Source organism: Podarcis liolepis (genome assembly GCF_965112155.1).
Source record: "Podarcis liolepis genome assembly, chromosome: 13".
Classification (NCBI taxonomy): Eukaryota; Metazoa; Chordata; class Lepidosauria; order Squamata; family Lacertidae; genus Podarcis; species Podarcis liolepis.
This window is the reverse complement of record NC_139573.1, coordinates 13,970,925-13,995,124: the sequence shown is the minus strand read 5'-3', so window position 1 is coordinate 13,995,124 and position 24,200 is coordinate 13,970,925. Positions and strand designations below refer to the sequence as shown.

The following is a 24,200-nucleotide window of genomic DNA, read 5'->3' as shown; positions in this document are numbered from 1 at the left end:
CCTTTAGACTGCCAATGCTACTGATGGAAGCCCTGTTGCTGTTTCTAGTATGGGCAAACTAGCAAGAAAATGAGGAGTTATGCCCCCCTCTACTTTTTACAGTAAGGCACCTGGGGAAGGGCTTTGGTTTAGCGGTAGAGTACATGCTTGAATGCAGAAGGTTCCAGGTTCAATTCCAGGCTTCTCCAAGTAGGCCTGGGAAAGGGTTTTGCCTGAAATCCTGGGGGGTTTCTGTCAGTCATTGTAGACAATACTGATCTACATGGGCCAGTGGTCTGTACTTGATATAAGAGTTTTCTATGCAATGACAGAAATGCTTAAGACTTTTTTGATATCCTAACCCCAATGTGGTTGTTTTTTAAAAAACAAAATCTTTTTTTAAAAAAACCTCACTCTACGCTAATAAATCCCAGAGTGAATTGCAATACACAATCAGACCTAAATTATATAGCTGAATAAAACAATAAAAGGCCAACAACTTGTTAATCTCATAAAAGGTTGAGAGAGCCTGCCCATCCCCCCAAAAATATATGTAGCACCCTGCTTGTGGTTAACGCTTAGCTGGAATGAAACATTCAACGCAGCAATAGAGAAATTAAAATAATAATTTATTTGTCAGACAAATAAATGAGAGACACAGTGGTATATGGATACCAAAGCTCTGCCCACTCCAGCCCTGATGGCCAGCACTTATATTTCCTCAGCCCAGCCCCCTTGCTCCTCCTTTGGCTGCCTCTGTCCAATCAGCCTGGTTGAAATTCCTATTGGCTGTTTGCTAGAACCAATCATAAAAGATACACCCATTTCCTATTACCTTTTATGGGAGACAAAGAGCCATATTTCCTTCTATCCATAAATGGCAGACAAGTAGCCATATATCTTACATTTGCGTCGACAAGGCACCTTAATTACCAGATCATCTTTGCCCTATTGCCCTATTCACTCCAAAACAGATGGCTAAAACAGATGGCTCATGGTAACAGAGATCTTGGGTTCACATTCTCACACACCATCAATGAAATAAGAATCTAACATAAGAATCTAACATTTCTTACTTTCTAAATCCTTTGTATAATTACATTTAGCCAATAAATTTCATACATTAACATATATAGCTTTTTAGAAGAAAAGGAACTTAGTAAAAAGGAAACAGCTTCAAAACAGCTTCAAACCTCTTCAATTTACAACCCCTCTTTCCCCAGCCAGCTGCTGTTCCTATTAGCTCTTGCCCTTTAACCTTATGAAAATATGGCTCGAGTCTTCTGTTAAACAATAAAACTTACTATTTACCAACTCTTAATTGTGTTTTTGCAGCTTGATTGTATTCTGTAATATGTAGGGTCACTGTAACCTTTGCTCCCAGCCTGTAATTTCCTTTTACAACTTTGAGAAATGTGTCTCCTGCTACTGCTATAAATCAGAGGGGCCTCTGAGCAGGAAGACAAACATCTGCCAATGTACTTAGCCAGCTGCTTTTCTGCCTGGCATGAAAGATACAAACATTTACAAATATATATTTTTAAGCTCATTTTAAAATACAAGCCTTGATCAGATGCCTCATATATATATGGAGGTATCTTCAGGACATTACTTGCCACGGTTGTTGATTTGCAAGCTGCCATCTTACTCCCTTTGCCATTCCCCTTTTCTTGACTTGGGATGAATGTCTGATGTGCAAAGCATGTGCCACTGCATAGACTGCATTGTAGATGTTGTAGCTATGGGCAGTCATTTTCATTTCAAAAACAGACACAGGAAGTGCCTCCATCTTCTCCTCCCCAGTGCAAATTTGCCTACCTATATTATCTGTAACAGAACTGGAGAATGAACAGTTAAATGACTCTTCCCAGAAGTCCTTGATAAAACCATCTTCTTTTTCTGTGCTTGGGTTCTTGATCTGAAGGAACTTCTGGAATGCTAACAGAGTGAAGGGAAAGGGAAAGAGAACCATGAAGGAAACTTATGTCCCAATTTCTTTGAAATGGAAAAGAAGAATCATAGAATCATAGAGTTGGAATAGACCACAAGGGCCATCGAGTCCAATCCCCTGCCAAGCAGGAAACACCATCAGAGCACTCCTGGCATATGGTTGTCAAGCCTCTGCTTAAAGACCTCCAAAGTAGGAGACTCCACCACACTCCTTGGCAGCAAATTCCACTGTCGAACAGCTCTTACTGTCAGGAAGTTCTTCCCAATGTTTAGGTGGAATCTTCTTTCTTGTCGTTTGGATCCATTGCTCCGTGTCCGCTTCTCTGGAGCAGCAGAAAACAACCTTTCTCCCTCCTCTATATGACATCCTTTTATATATTTGAACATGGCTATCATATCACCCCTTAACCTCCTCTTCTCCAGGCTAAACATGCCCAGCTCCCTTAGCCGTTCCTCATAAGGCATTGTTTCCAGGCCTTTGACCATTTTGGTTGCCCTCCTCTGGACACGTTCCAGTTTGTCAGTGTCCTTCTTGAACTGTGGTGCCCAGAACTGGACACAGTACTCCAGGTGAGGTCTGACCAGAGCAGAATACAGTGGCACTATTACTTCCCTTGATGTGATATCCATCTGGGCTGTCAGGAACCAGAATTTACCCTTGTTTCTTATTGGTATATGCTCAAATTTTACAACCTGGGGCATCATTTTCATTACCATCATTGTCTGAATTTCTCCATGCACAACCACAACATTCATAGTGCTTCCCATAATAACACTGACACCGTGAAAGCCCTCCCCCACCATGTCCGTGACACCACTGGAAGATGTTAGCTTAGGTAAAGTTTCTATGAAGTCAAAGCAGATGCCACTCTGGGAAAACAGTGGAAGTACATTCTCTATAAAACCTTCTGTATTTTCATCAGCCTCAGAAACCACTCCAATCCACGTCCACTGGAAATGCAGCAGTAACTTGATGATTCCTCTATATTGATGGTCCCCATTTGGAAACATCTGGTGGAAGAAAACTCATTGAGATTGTTTATTCATGACTGGTGAAGAACCATATATGACCTAAAGGTTTTAAAAAAGAAGTGAGAGAGGAAAAGTTTTTATCAATATAAAACATTTGTTTGTGTGTATTTGTGTTCTCTGTGAATTTTTAGTGAGAGGCTTGCCATATTGTGGTGATTATACTCAAACATCATCAGAAACCCAATCCATCCTTCAATGTTTATATTAGGAGGCATTAATGTGAATGAAGGACAATCGCTTCTATCAGTGGGAGGCAATATAACATAAACGTATGGCTGAACCACTACCATAATACTGCAGAGATGAGTAGATTCAATCCTGTAGGATACTTTTTTGCCAGTACATTCCCTGGAGGGAACATATTTTATTTGAGTTGTGATTTCTAAGTAATATTTACATTTGCTTTCCAAACAACAAAACTGACCTCAAAACTGCTCACAATAATGACAGCATTAATTTTTTAAAAAAATATTGCAATCACTATTTCAGTGCAAACTCAAGTGATTCAAAATCTCAGAACTAGTTGCTTAGCAGACCCCTGAACTCTGCAGGAGTGAATTCTCCAGTGATGAGTAGATGATACCATGATACCATCATGCTAGTCTCCCTATTCTGTTCATTTCCGACAGGGACCATGCTGGTTAAGTAGACCCTACAGACTGCAGGATTAAATTTCTCCTAAAATACAAAACCTGGATGCAAATTTTACCTAACATGCACATTTCTGCAAAGCAATTTCATGAATACAATGCATTTGAAGGATATTTTTACAAATGTGAATTTTTTATGCACACTTTACCTTAATCTATGCTTTTTTGGACACATTATTTGACTGGAGAACTGCTTTGCAAAATCAAGAGAAGTGGGAATTTCAAAAAATAGCTGCATTGCATGTATTGCTTCTGAAAAGACTCTCCTCCCTGAAAGAGAGGGGAGTGGTTGTGGGCGGGAGCCCGAACACCGCTCCTAGCAGGGGGCGTTGCCCCCTGCCTCCAGCTCACCTGGCTGGCACTCACGCCCCCCCCGGTGGCCGCCCAACCAGGTGCCATGGGGGGGGGCGTGTCCAGCAGCCTTTATGCTGCAGTGCCAGCCTCTCCCCGGCCTCATTTCTATTTGTCGTCCTGAGCGAGTCATGCCTAAGCCAATACCTTTTCATTGCTGTAGTCAATAAAGTTGTGGCCTTTTCTAGCCCATTAACCTTATATCACGTGTCCCTTTGTCTTCATTTTACTTCGCGGGGGTCGGGTCCTCGAACCACAAAGACTCTCCTCCCTGAAAGAGAGGGGAGTGGTTGTGGGCGGGAGCCCGAACACCGCTCCTAGCAGGGGGCGTTGCCCCCTGCCTCCAGCTCACCTGGCTGGCACTCACGCCCCCCCGGTGGCCGCCCAACCAGGTGCCATGGGGGGGGCGTGTCCAGCAGCCTTTATGCTGCAGTGCCAGCCTCTCCCCGGCCTCATTTCTATTTGTCGTCCTGAGCGAGTCACCCACCCTCCACTCCCTTTGAGTTAGGGCTTAGGTCATTGGCCTTGCTATGGACCTTAGGTTGGTCGCCCCGGTTGCCCGGGGGGCCTGGTAGGAGTTTTTCCATTTGGCATTAGGCTTTTTGGTTTTTTCACCTACCTCATAGCAATGGTCACAACCTTCTGGTGGTATTGGTGGGTAGGTACGGCATTGGAATAATGTGTTGTGGTGTGTCGAAGTGCTAGGTGTGGCCATCGCCTATGCCTTCAATTTATAGGGGTATTCCGTTAAAGGAATCTGGCGGTCGTGTATTCCGTCCGAAGCCTGCTTGGCGGGAGGCCATGGCACGACCCTCGGTGACATCAGGGGTGAGCCTATAGTTGGATTAGCATCAACAGGTGTTGACCCCCTGGTGAATAAACCCACTTGTTTTGTGATCCAATGCCTAAGCCAATACCTTTTCATTGCTGTAATCAATAAAGTTGTGGCCTTTTCTAGCCCATTAACCTTATATCACGTGTCCCTTTGTCTTCATTTTACTTCGCGGGGGTCGGGTCCTCGAACCACAAGCGTGAATTCAGTGAAATTGAGGTGTGAATGTATTTAGATCTTACTTGCGGTATCTTGTAAGTAGACAGGATGGGTGTCATGTGAAGACAGACATTAGAGTTAGGTCCCCCAATGACTGCTATTGGAGTGCTCTCAGCATCACATTTATAGTTAGGGATGGCCTTGGCCCTTCTTGAGAGAAGCTCCATTGAGGCTTCATAGGTCCAGCTTGCACTGAAATGGCTGTTATAAATGTGGAAGCCCAGGGTGACGTTGGGCAAGATCTGGGGAGTTTCATTGATCTCCTTTACAGCAAATGCCAAGGCCAAGATGTGCTGGTAGAGGTGAGTCAGCACCCTGTATTGAGAGTTACATGCTGCATCAAGGTTCATCTGCTTCAGACCATAACATAGACCGCTTTTCAATTCAGTATCAGTTCAGATATTGTACAAAAACAGGTTGTAATCTAACATTTCACAGGCGTGTAAAAGTAAACTGGCTCATGAATCTATGATGTCTTTAAAACCATCTCAACTTCCAGGACTTCTTAGGGAGTCTCTTAGTATATCTATAGAAGACATAATTCAATAAGGTGTTTTTATTTATTCTGGCCTCTAGGGAATCTGGATGAGGTGTTTTGTTTGTTTAATATCTGCTGGTCAAAAGTTACTTGTAGTCTGCATGTTCTTCATTCACACAGAATACACAGCCTAATAAGCAAATACCACTGTAGCATTTTTGTTTGGGTATTTCTAAGAATGGGTTAAAAATTACGTAGGCTCACAGCAGCCACTATGGAGAAATTATCTTCATGCTCTAGTTTTAAGTATACCCTGTGGGTGTGTTTACTTTCTAATGTAAAATATGTTTCAAGCCTGTTTTGATGCCATGTGGATGTCTGCGTGCAAGACTCAACATCTGTATAAGCATTTGTTCTGGAAGCCAATATTTATCCTTGGTAAATGTTTAAAAAAATTAAATAAAGCTTGTAATAGAAAAATGAGTATTTGAAATGGGTAAATCAAAATGGTTTAGCAGTTTTGACTGCTGTGTTCTGTGAAATACAGTAAATCTTGCAAGATAAAATCTGATTTATTCCTTCACAAATTTGAGTAAGCAATGCCAATTAGTCAGGATATACCTTCATTTCACAGCAAATGAATGTATTTTACAAAGTGAAATGGAGAGAGCACAAATACTGTCTTTCCCAATACACTGTTTATTGCCATTTTGTGTTTACATAACCTCCAGAGAATGGGTTTAGATATCAGATTCCTGCCTGTATAAATGTAAGATCAAATGTGGTGGATGTTAAGAAATGAGGTCCAACTATTTCTCATTCCATTGGAGGCAAATCCAGGTGAAGGCAAATCCCAACAGGCAGGCTGGGTTGGCTGTAAATTTATTTATGATGTCCCCGCCCCCCTCCAAATCCAGCTACTTACATATGGTCATCTGAAAATTCCTGAGATGGGTGTTTTTCAAAGGTTAAGGTATCTGAAAATATGTAGATCTGAGAAATAATGCCGGCAATGATGAGATCTCCTGACTGATAATATTTGTGAAGAACAGGGACAGGTTCTCTGATGGAACATTGAGAAATATCCAGAAACGTGCACATCCCCTGCACCAACAGTAAGAGCACTAGCAACCGAAACACTACCATCTTGAAAGGGATTCTTCATTTAGGCACAAGTTCACCTCATCTGTTACTGCCATTCCTGCTATCCTGAGCAGCAAAGGCTAACTCGAATGGTCACTCACACAGCTGATTCAAAGTCAGACTGATCAATCTCTGTATGTCTATAGACCCAACTCTGTATAGTTGATGGTTATAAATAAGACCTTCCAGTCTTAGTTTCATTGTTTTTCATGTGGGCAGAGGAGGTCCCTAGGGAAGGGGAGAAGATGTAATTCTGAATAATTACAGGAGAGGTAATCACTTGCTTTGAATTACAGATTCTGTGTAATATTTTAAGGCAAACATATTTATCTCAGCCAAAGCCTTTTCTAAGTCCCTTCTTCTTTTCTTGTCTTTCATGTACCACTGGATTTTATAAAGAAAATAGGAAACAGAAGGACTTTAAATCAATAAAAATGATTAATTATACTCACATGTTTCTGAAACGGTGATGTCTAATCCAAGTCATAACCAGAGAAGGCCCATTAAAATCAAGGGAGTTATGGATTTTCAAATGGGGTGAATGATGTAGTGCGTGGAACCTCCATTGTGCCCAAACACCATGTAATAGCCCCAAAGATTAACAGAGCATTGGTCAGCTAAAACTGCATTCTTTAAATTTCTTTTGAGACTGTGACAAATTACAACTGATGTGATTTGTCTGCTAACTGGAAATTAGATTGTTAAGAATTTTCATTTTATATTACTTTTAACTCTTTGTCCCTTTCGTGGAAGTGCTGGCTGCAAAATGAAACCAAAATCTGTGGGAAATTGTGGGAAACAACAACAACTTATTTATACCCCACCTATCCTTTCCCACAATGCCCCTGAGATAGTGCTTGATTTTGACATATGCCCTTCCAAGTAAAGGCAAAGGTAAAGGACACCTGGATGGTTAAGTAAAACTTGGCTATGTGGTGCGGCGCTCATCTTGCTTCAGGCCGAGGGAGCCAGTGTTTGTCCACAGACAGCTTTTTGGGTCGTGGCCAGCATGACTAAAGTGCTTCTGGCACAACTGGACGCCGGGATGAGGATTTGAGATTATACATTTTTTGTTTAGTTTTGTGTTTGTCTGTGTTGCTGTGTTTGTTAAATTTTTGTGTGAAATCTGAATAAAAATTTTATTAAAAAAAAAAAAAATTCGCCCACTCTGGCTGTGCCTGTGTTCTCTCATTCTTGTAGTCAGACCCTACCCCCCATTCGTCTGCCGACATCAGTGCTGAGATGTATAAAATGGTGAATAAAAATTGATTAAATATCCCTTCTCCACCTTAAGATTTTCACAGCGTTAAGTCTTAACAAAATTAAACACATCTATTTCACACAGTGGAATCATGAAGTGGAAAAGTTACTTTCAATTTATTGGTAACACTTTCACAGAAGAAGAAGAAGAAGAAGAAGAAGAAGAAGAAGAAGAAGAAGAAGAAGAAGAAATATTCTACTGTACACAGAAAGAAAAGCACAAATTAAAGCAAAGGACAGGTTTCTTATTTCTTTAATTTTTCTTCCTTATTAGCTGTTCTCTATTGTTCAGCTCAGGCCTCAGAATGATTATGTAACATTTTGGGGAAAAGATGCAAACCAGCAACCCAATACTGGAGGCTAAGATGGAGAAGATCTCTACAGCTACCATATATTTCCCCTTGGTGCTCAGGTAGGAGGGAATAAAGGACAGCCAAACACTGCAGAAGACCAACATGCTGAAAGTGATAAACTTGGCTTCGTTGAAACTGTCTGGTAACTTCCTGGCGAGGAAAGCCACAGCAAAGCTTATAGTTGCCAGGCAGCTCATGTAGATGAGGACACAGTAAAACATTGTCACAGACCCTTCATTACATTCTAGTATAATTTCTTCTGTCATTGAGTGCATGTCCACATCTGGGTATGGGGGAGAGGTTGCCAGCCATACAGTGCATATGCCTGCTTGAACAATGGAGCAGGAAAGGAGAATGGAGTGGCCTAGTCCTTTCCCCACCCATTTCCTCATCCTGGATTCTGGTTTTGTAGCCATGAAGGCCAAAACTACCATGAAGGTTTTTGCCAGGACACAAGAAACAGCGGTTGAGAAGATGATGCCAAAAGCTGTTTGCCGGAGGAGGCACGTGACCTTCTCAGGTCGGCCAATGAAGAGCAATGCACAAAGGAAGCAGAGCAGGAGAGAGATGAGGAGAGTGTAGGTGAGGTTTCGGTTGTTTGCAATGACAATGGGTGTGTCATGGTGTTTTATAAATGTAACTAGTACCAGAGCTGTTATCAAAGAAAGGGAAAGAGAGCAGCAGGCTAAACTGATGCCCAAAGGTTCTTCATAAGACAAGAAGCTGATATCCTTGGGTAGACATGCATTCCGGTTCTTGCTTGGATAGTCTTTGTCTGGGCATTTGTTACAGTCATTCATATCTGGGGGAAAATAAAGAAATTAGCTCATATCATATCAGCTTGCTGAAATGTTTACTTTCTGTCTGAGAAGAAATGAAGCTCTGTTTAAATCAAAACACATGTTGAATTCTGTCTGTAATGTGGTATTGTTGAATTCAATCAGTTCAGAGCTATGTGGTATGTAAATGGCACAGCCAGGGCTATTGCTGCTCATGAAATTGGAATGCATCATTCCAGTAGCCTTGGTGCAGTGACAAGCCCCCTCTTGATATCAGTTGAACCACATATTACCCAAGTACTCTCAATGCATAGTCATTCTCATTTGATTAGCATATTTAGACTATCTGAAGGGCAGTGATCACAAAAAGGCAGAATCAGACACACAGTAGATCAACACCTTTATTCAACATCTTTATCAACGACTTGGATGATGGACTCAAGGGCATCCTGATCAAATTTGCAGATGACACCAAACTGGGAGGGGTGGCTAACACCCCAGAGGACAGGATCACACTTCAAAACGACCTTGACAGATTAGAAAACTGGGCCAAAACAAACAAGATGAATTTTAACAGGGAGAAATGTAAAGTATTGCACTTGGGCAAAAAAAATGAGAGGCACAAATACAAGATGGGTGACACCTGGCTTGAGAGCAGTACATGTGAAAAGGATCTAGGAGTCTTGGTTGACCACAAACTTGACATGAGCCAACAGTGTGACGCAGCAGCTAAAAAAGCCAATGCAATTCTGGGCCTCATCAATAGGAGTATAGCATCTAGATCAAGGGAAGTAATAGTGCCACTGTATTCTGCTCTGGTCAGACCTCATCTGGAGTACCGTGTCCAGTTCTGGGCACCACAATTCAAGAAGGACACTGACAAACTGGAACGTGTCCAGAGGAGGGCAACCAAAATGGTCAAAGGCCTGGAAACGATGCCTTATGAGGAACGGCTAAGGGAGCTGGGCATGTTTAGCCTGGAGAAGAGGAGGTTAAGGGGTGATATGATAGCCATATTCAAATATATAAAAGGATGTCACATAGAGGAGGGAGAAAGGTTGTTTTCTGCTGCTCCAGAGAAGCGGACACGGAGCAATGGAGCCAAACTACAAGAAAGAAGATTCCACCTAAACATTAGGAAGAACTTCCTGACAGTAAGAGCTGTTCGACAGTGGAATTTGCTGCCAAGGAGTGTGGTGGAGTCTCCTACTTTGGAGGTCTTTAAGCAGAGGCTTGACAACCATATATCAGGAGTGCTCTGATGGTGTTTCCTGCTTGGCAGGGGGTTGGACTCGATGGCCCTTGTGGTCTCTTCCAACTCTATGATTCTATGATTCTATGAACACCTCTTTTGAACCTTAAACTCAGCCATCATTACAACACCTTTCAATCCGAAGTACTGAGTTTGGATCTATTGAATCTATTTATTTCTCTTACCATCCTGGTTTGCAATCTTCCCCTCTGGACATGGGATGCAATCGTAGCAGCAAGGTGGCTGTCCCTCCTTCACTTTCTTGCTGGATCCTGGAAGACATCTCTCAGTACAGACAGAAAGAGGCTGAGTCTATTTCATAAATGAAACAGTAGAAGGTTCATCAAGAGACTAATGAGTTTGGAATCCTTTATGTTCTCTGTTCTTTCTCTATGTTACTAAACTGACACAGCATATCAGCAATATGTAATGGCTATACAGAGAGCCATTGCTCCTTTTCTTATTATTATTCTTATTATTACTAGCAATGTTTGAAATTATGTGATATTCCATCTGTATTGCTCTGGGATGTGCAGTGCCCCATCTGTTCTGCAAAGATTGCTTTATCCATTATGGTACAGTTTGAAGTTACTTTAGTTTCCCTCTTAATTTTGTTAGAATTGTCAATGTTGAGTATGCTCTCCACTAGGTAGACAGCTCTAGAACTGATTTTTGTGCCGGTGGCTATACCTATACTTGGACCCATCAGATGCTGCCTGGGGAAGAGTTCCGAATAAGACATCCAGAGCGGCTGGGAAAACCCATCCAGATTGGTGGGTATTATTATTTTGAGAAATGCGGTATTTTTCAATTCCAATACAAAAATATACTGGACAAATACATGAATTGGAATGCAGCTATCTAGTGTCCATGACACTCCTTGGAATGATGCAACACAATTCTCAGCATGGTAAGAACGATATATACCTTTGAAAACATATTTTGAGATCACTCTTTTTAAAAGATTGATGCATCCATTCCTCTGTCTCTTGCTCTTCACACCTTTCTTCTTCTTTCCCTCCTTCACTCTCTCAATCTTCACCACTTCTGCTTCCACCTCTTCCAGTGCCCCCCTTAGAAGAAGACTGCTGCATCTGCTGCTGTCCTCAGTTTCTTTCTCTGGTATTATTATGCCTCCTTTCCCCAACCCCTTCATTTCCTCACCTTTCTTGCAAGAAAGACAAAATCCTGGGGGTTATCAATTTGTACATCATATTTCACTCAGTTAAAAACCAGTATTTAATAAGTTTAAAGAAATCCCAATTTCTTTGGTTTATTTTACAATAGTTTTCTTTTTCTACTTAGGATTCTGGTTGAAGTCTTCCACTGGAAAATAATAATCCATTTAATCAGTCTGAGTTACCACTTTTCTGCACTGTTTGATGTAAGGTTGCTTCAAGAGCATAATGGTCTTGCAGAAATCCACTTCATAGCTTCTATGGCAACGGAAAGTTCAGAGTTGCCATGAGTTCCAAGAAAGACAAACATGGAGTCCAGCACACTTCCCTGTGCAGCTCTGCAGCCTGTCGTGCTGATCCAAAGATCCTTCCTGCCTCTCCCTCTTGCCGGTAGCAGAGATAAACACAGCGGTCGAAGCAATTGCAGCATGTGGGTAATAAATCCAGACACACACAAAGGCTTTCTTTATCTTCTCTTGCCTTTAATCATGAAGTAAAACAGCTCTTAAATCAACCCGGCGAGAACTGACACATCTTGCATCCTCTCTCCGCGAAAACGAAACCAGAGTCTAACTCTCGGAGTCAAGCCACTCCCATAGAAGTTTCTAACCACGCCTCAGGGAAGAGACGTCACCACAGAACTCTTTAACCCTGTGAGTTCTGAAACCCATAACACCCCCTCTCGTCTCGAACCCTGAGGGAAACTGTGAACCCCTATTTACAGACCTCTTTGAGTTCAACTCACCTCCCATTGCCTTTTGCCTCCCACTGGCTTCTATCCCAGGCAATTGTTGAACCCCTTCAACATTCCCAGAATCACACTGTGCGACACTTTCCCACGCACCCGTGACCTGAAACCCCTCTGACCCACCTGGGCCAGCAGTTGTGTCTCCTCCGTCAGACTTTTCCCCCTCTGACTTGACAACCCGTCCGTGAGCTTTCTCCATTACGCTTACCGGAGATGAAGCCTCACACCTGGACATTCCTTTCACAACCCTTGGAGATGCCCAAACCAGCCCTGACCCCTGACCCTGGACCTGGTCCCCATCACCGGGTTCTGAACCCTGATTCTGGACCTGGTCCCCATCATTGGGATCAGCCTCTGCCTCCCTTTCCTCCCCTTCAGAATCGGACAAGCATTCTGAGAGAAAATCAGGACCATACCCAGGCTGTGACCAAACACCCTGCTCAAAGAACTCAGCATGCTTGCTGACCAGCAGCTTGGTCTGATCACCCTCTGGGTATGCAAACTTCCACCCATTTGTTGCAGGATCATACCCACAGAAGATCATGTCCTGACACCTAGGACCACCCTCCTTCCGTTGCGCTGTTGGTCTTGGCACTGAAGCCCTGGAACCGAACGAACGGAAGACATGTACCTGTGGCTTTTGCTTGTGCAACAGAAAATGCGGTGTGTCACCTACATCGTGATTGTAGGACCTGTTAAAAACAAAGCTGGCAAATTTCCAAGCCTCACTCCAAAAGCTCTGAGGCAGCCCAGAGTCACATAGCAAAACCCTGACAACTCCAGCCAGTGCTTCACTCCTGTGCTCTGCCAAGCCTCTCTCTTGAGGAGACTTTGCACCCGTCACCTGGTGACGAATTCCCTTTTCCTTGAAAAACTCCTCCAGAGCAGACCCAGTAAACTGTGACCCTCGGTCGCTCTTGAACCCTTGCACCCTGGTGGAGAACCTTCGTTCCACCTCCGCAACCCAATCCTGGATCCGTTGCGCCACCTCCCCCTGTGATTTGAGAGAGAAACACCAGCCAACCTGGCTGTGGTCACCTGTCAGCGACAGCACATACCTGGCCCCACCCAGACTCTCAGACCTCATGGGTCCTGACAGATCTGTGTGAACAAGCTCAAAGGGCTCTTTGGCTACCCTCCCAAACCCGGGAAAACCAAGTACCTGTGCACCCTTGCATGCCCTGCACCCTAGGGACCTCCTCCCACATTGTGTGATTTTACACCCTTTTGTGCACCTGTGCAACTTTTGCACATGACTGGGAACCTTAGCACACTGCACCTGTGCTTTTCCAGCATTCCCACCACCCTCCAGAGGTGTCTCCAGAACAAAGAAATTGTTCTCCCTCTGCACGTTGACCAGTTGTTTTCCTCCTCTGAAAATGGAACAGGTGTTATTTTCAAAACATATTTTGTACCCCTGCTTCACAAGAGCTGGTACAGATAAAAGACAACAATGCATTCCCGGTACAACGTAGATCTTCAGCTGCGCCTGCAAAAAAGGAATATACACATCAACTATTTCAGAAACCTGCTTTTGGGAACCGTTTGCAAACTGCACAATTTTCCCATCCAAAACAGCCCTGCAGTCCCGCAGCCCCCCAGCAGGAGTCTCTCCAATCAGGTGGTGACTGGCTTCACTGTCGATTATAAACTTCACAGCTGTGTCCCTGCTGGTATTGTTTTTCAAAGGTGCCATGCCAACAAACGTCCCGCTGCCTCTGTCCTTGGCAGCGTCCGAAACCACAACATCCTGCGTTGCTCTGAAGACTGGACTTCCCCCAGAGCTCCCAGACAACTCTGCAGGCCTTATCTCCCTCTGCAGCAGATGGCTAACCTTGTAGTCTCCAGCTCTGTTCTGTTTCCCAGGCTTCGACTTTCGACGCAAACAACTCTTGGCAGCCTTTGGAAAAAGAGGCTTTTCTGGGCTTTTACAGCTCACCCGCCCCCCCACTGCTTCCAGGGCTCCCAGGACGCTTTCCTGCACCCCCAGTGGTAGGTAAAGGGCCCCCAGCAGCTTGCCTCTCTCCAAGCTCCTCACGCAGACACGTTGCAGTAGTGATAGTCCCTTGACCCCCCTTAGGGGTCCCACAGCCTTTCCCAGCTGTGCACTGGCTTCCACGAAGGTGATTAGTGCCCTCTTGCCTTCCCTGTTCTGATGCAGCCATCTCCCGGCCCTTGCTTCCGCCCCCAGCGTTGCACACTTCCTGTAGAGCTAGCCAAGCGACCGCCGGCTTCCTTGCATCCAGAACTATAGGCCTCAAATCAGCACTCACGTTCTCAGCCAAAAACGCCATCACACGCTCCTCAGCTTCACGTTGGCTTGTAACTGCCCCAGCTGACGTAGACATCGGTGTGACCAATTCCCAGAGCTTGGCTCCAACTAGGGACAACTCTGCTAAATAACTCCACTCCAGCCACGTTTGGATTGTTAACTTCTCACATGGCAGCTTAAGCTCAAAGCCATGTTCCTGGGACTGAGCCATCTCCTCCTCCCCCGGGGTAAGCTTACTCACGACAGCACCAGCTTCCTCCGGCCTCCGGCAGATCGGCTCTCCTCCCCAGCGAGCTCCTTCCAGCCTCAAAGACAGCTCCGGCTGGCCCCAGCAACTTTCCTGCTGGCTCCCCCACATGTGAGACGTTCCTGCAATGCTTCAAAGCTTTGGCACGGATCCATAACCTATGGCAACGGAAAGTTCAGAGTTGCCATGAGTTCCAAGAAAGACAAACATGGAGTCCAGCACACTTCCCTGTGCAGCTCTGCAGCCTGTCGTGCTGATCCAAAGATCCTTCCTGCCTCTCCCTCTTGCCGGTAGCAGAGATAAACACAGCGGTCGAAGCAATTGCAGCATGTGGGTAATAAATCCAGACACACACAAAGGCTTTCTTTATCTTCTCTTGCCTTTAATCATGAAGTAAAACAGCTCTTAAATCAACCCGGCGAGAACTGACACATCTTGCATCCTCTCTCCGCGAAAACGAAACCAGAGTCTAACTCTCGGAGTCAAGCCACTCCCATAGAAGTTTCTAACCACGCCTCAGGGAAGAGACGTCACCACAGAACTCTTTAACCCTGTGAGTTCTGAAACCCATAACAGCTTCATGGTCTTTCAGCACACAAACCCTTTAGCACTGGGGAAAATGAAGATGTATCTTGTAGTGGGGTATCTGAATGGCTGGGATATTGTTTTGTAATCCCCTTAATAAAAGATTTGCCTTTAATCCATGTGTGACTTCTTCCAGTAAGCTTTTGGTTCATAATCTAGTACCTGGATGCTTTGGCCATACACCACTCATCAACTTGCAGCTCAAAAGACAGTGAGTAGACCTGTAGGTGGATAATGATTGCTTATTCAATACTGAATCTCTTTTGAATTAGCAAACAATGCAACCCTACCTGGTTAAACCAACTGTGCCATGTGATGGCATCTTCATCAAGGAGTAATGATTGGTTTGGAGGAGCCTGTGGATCTATCCTCCCAACTCTCACTCTGTGCAAACTTTGGTTGGCGAATATAATCCAATTGACAATATCCAAGCTAGATGCTGCCTCTCCATTCTGGTTGATGAAGACCACATCTCCTGCCGTATTGTTAAATGAGATGCTTCTCAGAAAGTGATGGAGCTAGATTGAAAGCAGAAAAGACAATTGTTTGGAAAAGTTAAATATGTGTGAGTAGCGAGGTTTCTCTCTCTCCTCCTCCTCTTCCCCATCGCTGAACATCTCGGAAGACATGGCAGTGGTGTGCGACCACCTGCTGTAAGGAAGAATTTGGTTGGGATGGTATAGAGGGAATGCTGATCATCTCTCTTAACCGTTACCACAGCTTCCTATATATGAATGCAGCAGCACCTCACTGGGCTGTAAGGCTTCCCTCATACAAATGCTTTCTCTTCAAACACAGGACAGTACAGTCAAACCTTGGAATTCGAATGTAATCCATTCTGGAAGGACTTTCAACTTCCAAAACATTTGATTTCCAAGGCGTTGCTTCATATTGGCTCTTTCAATTTGGGTTTGAAAACCAGAACACTTACTTCCTGGTTTTCGATGTTTCAGAGCTGAAATGTTCGGCAGCGGAGATGATCTGAAACCGATCTTTGAATGGAATGGGATATCATTGGTCTGCAAAGCTTCCCTCATACAAATGCTTTCTGCTCAAATATGGGGCAGTAACTCAAATATGGGGACGCGGGTGGCGTTGTGGGTAAAACCTCAGTGCCTAGGACTTGCTGATCGTATGGTCAGCGGTTCGAATCCCTGCGGCGGGGTGAGCTCCTGTCCTTCGGTCCCAGCTCCTGCCCACCTAGCAGTTCAAAAGCACCTCTAAGTGCAAGTAGATAAATAGGTACCGCTTTATAGCGGGAAGGTAAACGGCGTTTCCGTGTGCTGCGCTGGTCCTGGCTCGCCAGAGCAGCTTCGTCATGCTGGCCACATGACCTGGAAGTGTCTCTGGACAGCGCTGGCCCCCGGTCTCTTAAGTGAGATGGGCGCACAACCCTAGAGTCGGACACGACTGGCCCGAACGGGCAGGGGTACCTTTACCTACCTGCTCAAGGAAGGACACGACCATCATTTCCCTTTCCTATAGGGCCTACTGTCATTTGCAAGCAGCAGAATATGTGGGGAATCATCTAGGATACTATCATATCAGTGCCACCTCCTACTCTGTCTGCAGAATTATAAATTCAGTTCTGGGTTTTCTTCCTAATACACCTGCACAAATGTTTGAACCCATACTGCATCAGAAAGTAACAGGGCTTTGCCAGTTGAGGATTTTCAGCCATTACCTGCCAAAACTGTTGATTCAGATTCTTCCCTCTCCCTCTGTACGCCATTCTTCTATGTCTGAGTCTGGATGTGGACATGGCATGTAAAGCATGGGCCATGGCATGGACAGCACTGTGGATGCTGTAGCTGTGGCCTGTCATGCTCATTTCAAAAAATGATCCAGGAAGGCTCTCCAGCTTCTCTTCTCCGGTGCAAATATTCCCCTCCACCTTGTCTGAAGTGATATCTGGGAATACACATCCAAAGGCCTGTTGCCAGAAGTCCCTGATAAAACCGTCTCCATCTGTGCTGGAAGGGTTTCTGTACACAACATACTGATGAAATCCTGGTGGGTTTCTGAAGTGAATTTCAAAGGATATAGCACAACTGAACACTCCTGAATTCCAGTACCTTTGAAAGACAAAGGAAGCGAACTCAACCTGGGCTGTTATTATCCATACTTTACTTTTTACATTATTTTTTATGTCATCATGTTCTGATAGGTTTGGCAGCCATCTAAAAGTTGCCATGGAGTAAGATTCTCCAGAGGCAAGCACTACGTTAGCTTTGCTGATAAAAATTTTCTGGCTTATTGTTGCACCCTGTGTTAGCATTCCAGGGATTTCAGAAATAAAACTAAAACTGGGGATTCTTTCTAGGAATGCAAAGCAGACACCACTCTTAGTAAACATTGGGGAAATGGTTTGCACAAATCTTTCTCCGTCATCATTGTCCGTTGCAATGACTCCAATCCACGTCCACCTGAAATGCAGAAGCAAAGAGAGAATTCCCTCATACTGAAGGGCTTCTGAGGCTGCCATCTGGTAGAAGGGAAGCCCTGGGCTTTTATCATTCATCAGTGGAGCAGAGCCATAAATGAGCTAAAAAGTAGGTGGAGGAAGAGAAGAGACCAAGTAATATTTGTAGAGTTCTTTCAAACTATTCATATACATTATGTTGCGAATCCTGTTAGTCAGATATGCCCTTTGCCACCCACCAGGGGTTGCCTGCCCTCTCTCATTCATACAAAAATACACACACAGATGGCCTGAAAATTGGGGACATCTCCCATTTCTGTTTCTTAAACATTTCTTTTCTTTTCTTTTTATTTTTTTAAAACTTATGCATACTTGCAAAATTTGGCAGCATCTTGTATGATGGACAAAATGATTGGAGGGACGCACCATGCCCTAAACAGAGGATTGCCTAAAACTGCATTAGACATTATTTACTGAAGTCAGGACAGAATTGCAACTTGGGTCGGATACACATTCCTTCTCTGGAACTTCTTTCGTATTCATGATACACATACCCCAAGACACAGCAGAACTGCCATTTTCCCCTCTTCTTCTTCTTTTTTTTTTTGAGACTTATCAGACATAATTTATGAACATTTATTTGACTTTGGAACCAGCAGCTCAGCACTATTATTGTTTTCTTGCATAACTGGATTATATCTGCAATTTGTCATACCTTCAGAGTGTGTTTAATTTGAAAGTGCTTTTCCCCTAAACATACACATATTGTGTGTGGAGTCATGGCTGGTGAGGGACAAGCCCACTCTCCCACCAGTGGCCTCTGGGATGTCCTTGATGTGTGTGTAAAAGATTGGGGGTACCACATATTTTTTTTTGTATTGCAGCCTTTCTTTCCCCTTATTCAGGTAATTTTATTTTATTTTAATTCTGTACCACCTTTACTTTCCAAAGAACTGATTCTGCTCCAATTTCATCCTTGCCCTGAACTGGTAATACACCCTGAAGAGGTGCTGTGAAATCAGCCTCTTTATCTATGCAAGCTAATTTAGGTATTGTACATAGGTGTCCTACCTGTGGAATCTTATAGATATCCAAAACAGTTGCCACATAAAAGGAGATTTCAGAATCAAGTCCCCCAATGACCCCTGCCAGATTATTTTCAACATCACATATATAGTTAGGAACAAATTTTTCCAGCCTGGATAAAAGCAGCAGTGTGGCGAGATATGTGCTCCTTGCATTGTTATAGCAGTCATATAAGTGGAAGCCCAAGGTGATATTGGGTAAGATGTGAGGGTCTTCATTGATCTCCTTGACTGCAAACGCCAAGGCGACGATGTGCTGGTAAAGCTTAGGCACCACCCTAGAATGAGAGTTGCAAATGGCAATAGAAGGAACAGATATATCTTTTTACATATCAACACTGTAGTTATTCATATCGAATTCAGTGGAGTTAACTCCCTGTCCATTCCACTGCTGAACAGTTCTTACTGTATAATCAGCCAGTTCTTCCTGATGTTTAGACAGAATCTCCTCTCTTGCAACTTGAATCCATTGGTTTGGGTCCTTCCCTCTGGAGCAAGAGAAAACAAGCTTGCACCATCTTCCTGGTGACAGCCCTTGAGATAATTGAAAATAGCTATCCTACATCCCATCAGTCTTCTATTTTCATAGCTAAACATACCCAACCCCCTCATAATTTTGGCTTCCAGACCCTTGACCATATGTGTCATCCTTCTCTGCACATGTTGCAGCTTGTCAATTTACTTCTTAAATAGTGCTGGACATAACTGAGCACAGTACACCGGGTGTGGTCTGAGCATGGCAGAATAGAGCTTATCTATTACTTCTTTTGATTGGGGCACTATACCTCTGTTGATGCAGACACCTTTTCACGTGTACTACTGGCATGCCGGGTGTTCCCTGTCTTAGATTTGTGCAGCTGGTAATTCTTGCCTAAGTGCAGAACCTGACAAAGGCCTGGAAAAGATGCCTTATGAGGAACGGCTAAGGGAGCTGGGCATGTTTAGCCTAGAGAAGAGGAGGTTAAGGGGTGATATGCTAGCCATGTTCAAATATATAAAAGGATGTCACATAGAGGAGGGAGAAAGGTTGTTTCCTGCTGCTCCAGAGAAGCGGACATGGAGCAATGGATCCAAACTACAAGAAAGAAGATTCCACCTAAACATTAGGAAGAACTTCCTGACAGTAAGAGGTGTTCGACAGTGGAATTTGCTGCCAAGGAGTGTGGTGGAGTCTCCTCTTTTGGAGGTCTTTAAGCAGAGGCTTGACAACCATATGTCAGGAGTGCTCTGATGGTGTTTCCTGCTTGGCAGGGGGTTGGACCCTTGTGGTCTCTTCCAACTCTATGATTCTATGATTCTATTACATTTGTCCCTGCTGAAACTCATTTGTGATTCACAGAATTCTATGCTTCATAATATATACCATCATTTTGAAACAAATATTAGACTAAGATCAGAAAATGAAACAATATGAGCATTCAGGTTCAGAACAGGTTTTTTTAAAAATTCATTCTCACTAACACTCCTGTTCAGATAAAGTCTATCAAAAATGGCTTTTCAAAAGGGCTACCTCAGAATTAGAAATATATACACATTTCAATACATTTATATTCATTTCCCTATTAAGAAATGGGAGATTCTACAGTATTCTCTTAATTCACAAGAGATTCCTATGGATTTTTACATCAGCATATGTCCCAGGGTAAATGGGGATAAGTTTGTAGCCACAGCCATTATTCTGAGGCTGCATCTCTAGGTTTGATCATTCCTGTGCTGTAATAAATGAGTGGCTTAATTCTTACACAAGCTCTTCAGGCAGCGCTGGTGGGGGTTCCTCAGTGAATTTTGCTGGAGATGAGATGAACCCACCATGGGAAACAATGACACCAATGAGGAACTCTCCCGGGTGATGATACGTGTGAAGTGGACGTTGTGGACCTTGGAGCATACATTTTGCTATGTGAGCCTGACATACATTGTAAGAAAGCAGTTCCAGCAACAATAACACTAAGACCACCATTCTCAGTATGACGGCAACTGTTTGTTCTATGCAGAAACCATGTTTTCTCTTCTCCAAGATAAAAAATGTCTCATTTAAATGGTAGTTTATTTTCCCAAAATGACGCAATCTGGGAGTATACAAAATCTGACTTGTTGATCACAAGTCTGATTAATTCTGCTCAGTTTTAGTATACTTTGCATTAGGTTTCCCAGTGGCCACTGGAAGTCCACAGGTTGTTGTTTTTTAGTAGCAGCAGCTCAAATTATACCCTGTTAGCCATCAAGCAGCAATGTAGTTATTCATCCAATGCTAAGGATTCCCTATGGAATTGCTGAAGAAAATGTGTTTGTCACATATTCAGAACTGTTATTTTTATTACCCTTTCATTAGATAATAAAAGACTAGTGGTGTATTGATGAAGTTAGAAGTTAGAAGCTCATTATAGGAGACCTTGTAACCAACTGAATTTTCAAAATATGTAATCATCATCTTGGAATTAGGGTCCCTTCCAGCTCTATGAGTCTAGCTTACATGAGCCACTGCTTCCCTTAATAACAGTACTGTGTAAGAGGAAAGTCCAGGGAGAACAGCTACATGGTCTGCTCTATGGGATTTTGGGGAGAGTTTTGTTGGGTTGAGGCAAAATGACTACAAGGGGATTCAGTCCAGCTATTATATGCTACATCAAATACACTTGTTCATGCTTTATTTCTTTCTTATTGTAAGCTGTCCCCTGCTGTTTAACTCCGGCCTCACCAAAATAATATAACATTTGGGGAAGAAGATACAGCCTATTAACCCAAAACTAGAGGCCATAATAGAAAAGATCTCCACAGCCACCATGTACTTTCCCTTGGTATTCAGGAAGGTAGTAACAAAGGACAGCCACACACTGCAAAAGACCAACATGCTGAAGGTGATGAAATTGGCTTCATTGAAACTGTCTGGCAATTTCCTAGCTAGGAAAGCCACAGTGAAACTGACAAGGGCCAGCATTCCCATGAAGCCTAGGACACAGTAGAACATGGTGACTGATCCTTTGTTACATTCCAGTACAATTACTTTAGTCACTGAGTGCTTGTCTAAATCAGGGAGTGGGGGAGCAACTATAAGCCAGGCACCACAAATCATCACTTGAATGAGGAAGCTGAAAAGAACAATGGAGATGGCCAGATTTCCCCCCGCCCATCTCCTCATTCTGGAGCCTGGCTTGGTAGCCATGAAAGCTAGAACCACTATAGTTGTTTTTGCTAAGATGCAAGACACTGCTACTGAGAAGATTACTGCAAAAGCAGTTTGTCGAAGGAGGCAGGTTATTCTTATGGGCTGGCCAATGAATAGTAAAGGACAAAGGAAGGAGAGAACGAGGGCTAGGAGGAGAACATAGGTGAGGGTCCGATTGTTGGCTTTGACTATGGGAGTTTCTTTGTGCTTGATGAAGATCCTCAGCACCAAAGTTGTAGTGAAGGTCAATAAAAGAGCAAGTGTGATGAAACTGATCCCCAGAGGCTCATTGTAAGTCAGGAAGCTTATTTCTTTTGGAAGACATATATCTTGGCCAATGTTTGGATACTGATCTTTTGAACATTGAAAACAATCATCCATGTCTGAAATCAAATATGAAAAATAAACATAAAAGGCTATCTAAATATGGCTTTCTGTTCCTGAATGAGGGTAGTGAACTTGAAATATCAAAAGTTGATTTTGCAGTAAGAATAATAGGAAGTTCTACCTCCTGCATAATCTGAGTTCAGTGGCATTAGCGGCCTGCTTTCTCATGTGTTCCAAGCAAATCCCGAATTATAAAGAAATCTCAGCCATCCTGCTAGCGGCTGAAGATATCAGAGGCCTCTGTGTCTATTGATTTGTGTGTTTGGAGCTGGGGCTTACACAGTCTTTTTGTTTCAGCTATTCCAATGTACTAATATTCTTATGCCCTATGAATTTTTCCTATACAGTGGTACCTTGTAATGTGAACAGGATCCGTTCCGGAGCCCCATTCACATCCCAAATAGAACGCGAGATGCGACGGCGCATCTGTGTGTGCATGGGTCGCGTTTCGCCGCTTCCGTGCATGCACGTGACGTAATTTTGAGCATCTGCACATGCGCGAGCAGCGAAACCCGGAAGTAACACGATCCATTACCTCTGGGTTGCAGTGGAGCGCAACTAGAATGCGCTCAACCTGAAGCACATTCAACTCAAAGTATGACTGTATTTCGTTCAGCCACCCAAGTTACGTCATGTGAAATATGTGGAAGACAGCCCTGGATCCTTGACCCTTTTATTATTTCTATTTTCCCTCCTATAGTAACTACACAAGACACTCTCTGTTTAAAGTTTAAAGAACAAATAACTTTGACTTAGTATTCTTGCAGTTGCAGATTATTATGTTCAATGCAGGTAGGTGATACTTAAATTGCTAATAGCTTTTACATAGATTAAACTGTTACAGACTGTAACAGTTTCATAGAATCATAGAATCATAGAGTTGGAAGAGACCACAAGGGCCATCGAGTCCAACCCCCTGCCAAGCAGGAAACACCATCAGAGCACTCCTGACATATGGTTGTCAAGCCTCTGCTTAAAGACCTCCAAAGAAGGAGACTCCACCACACTCCTTGGCAGCAAATTCCACTGTCGAACAGCTCTTACTGTCAGGAAGTTCTTCCTAATGTTTAGGTGGAATCTTCTTTTTTGTAGTTTGGATCCATTGCTCCGTGTCCGCTTCTCTGGAGCAGCAGAAAACAACCTTTCTCCCTCCTCTATGTGACAAAGCCTTGTTTTCCACTGGCGTGGGCTCTTCACCCCCCTTCTGCCTCTGGCCATCTGCAGGCGTCTGCCTCTGTTTACCTTTGCCCTTCCGGCCTCTGCAAAGGTGATGACCTTGGTTCCCATGAGAAACAGAGCTCTCAGCTGCCGACTCCTTGGCTCCCCCTGGAGGCTGGAATGCTGCCTGGGATGACGTGACGGTCAGCTCCCCCAGCAGCTTGCAACCGGTGCCCTCAGCATCCCTGCATTCACTCGCATTCTGGGAAACAGCCAGTACCTCTGATGCAGTCAAACTCTGGGCTGGGATGACTGGCTGGTGGGCTAACTTCAAAGCATCCCACATCTTACGTGCAGTGACGTGGCCAGCCAACGTTGCAATTTCCTCCAGAGAGACGGACAAGACTATTACGTCTATCGCCTTCGAATTCTCGGCTTTCCATCTTTCTGTCAGAGGAATTGGAGGGGCTACAGACACAGTATGCCACTTTCCAAACTGACGCAGCAAACTCTCACACCATTTTGCCCAGGTTTTATAATTGTGCCGATTTAGCTTAGGGCACTCATCAGCTTCAGAAGCTTGGAAAAACTCCATTCCAGCTATTCCTTTTAGCCGTGAGTCTATTTCACTTCACAGACGTCTTATCTCAGCAGCCCATTAATCACGAAGCCTT

The 24,200-nt window shown here is 43.8% G+C and overlaps 1 protein-coding gene across 5 annotated transcripts in view; it reads right to left on the bottom strand.

Annotated features, from left to right (window-relative positions):
* Positions 1-24,200, bottom strand: part of LOC310691346 (extracellular calcium-sensing receptor-like) — a 168,182-nt gene that overhangs the window by 59,055 nt on the left and 84,927 nt on the right. For 3 of the 5 annotated variants that reach the window (XM_083471098.1, XM_083471096.1, XM_083471097.1), the window contains exons 4-7: positions 19,222-19,303; positions 16,993-17,383; positions 15,599-15,826; positions 10,464-10,590 (exon numbers count right to left, since the gene is read on the bottom strand). In XM_083471098.1, the coding sequence (XP_083327224.1) occupies positions 10,464-10,590; positions 15,599-15,826; positions 16,993-17,383; positions 19,222-19,303 (828 nt within the window). The remainder of the gene's footprint in view (positions 1-10,463; positions 10,591-15,598; positions 15,827-16,992; positions 17,384-19,221; positions 19,304-24,200) is intronic. The other 2 variants (XM_083471099.1, XM_083471100.1) reach the window with 1 other exon arrangement.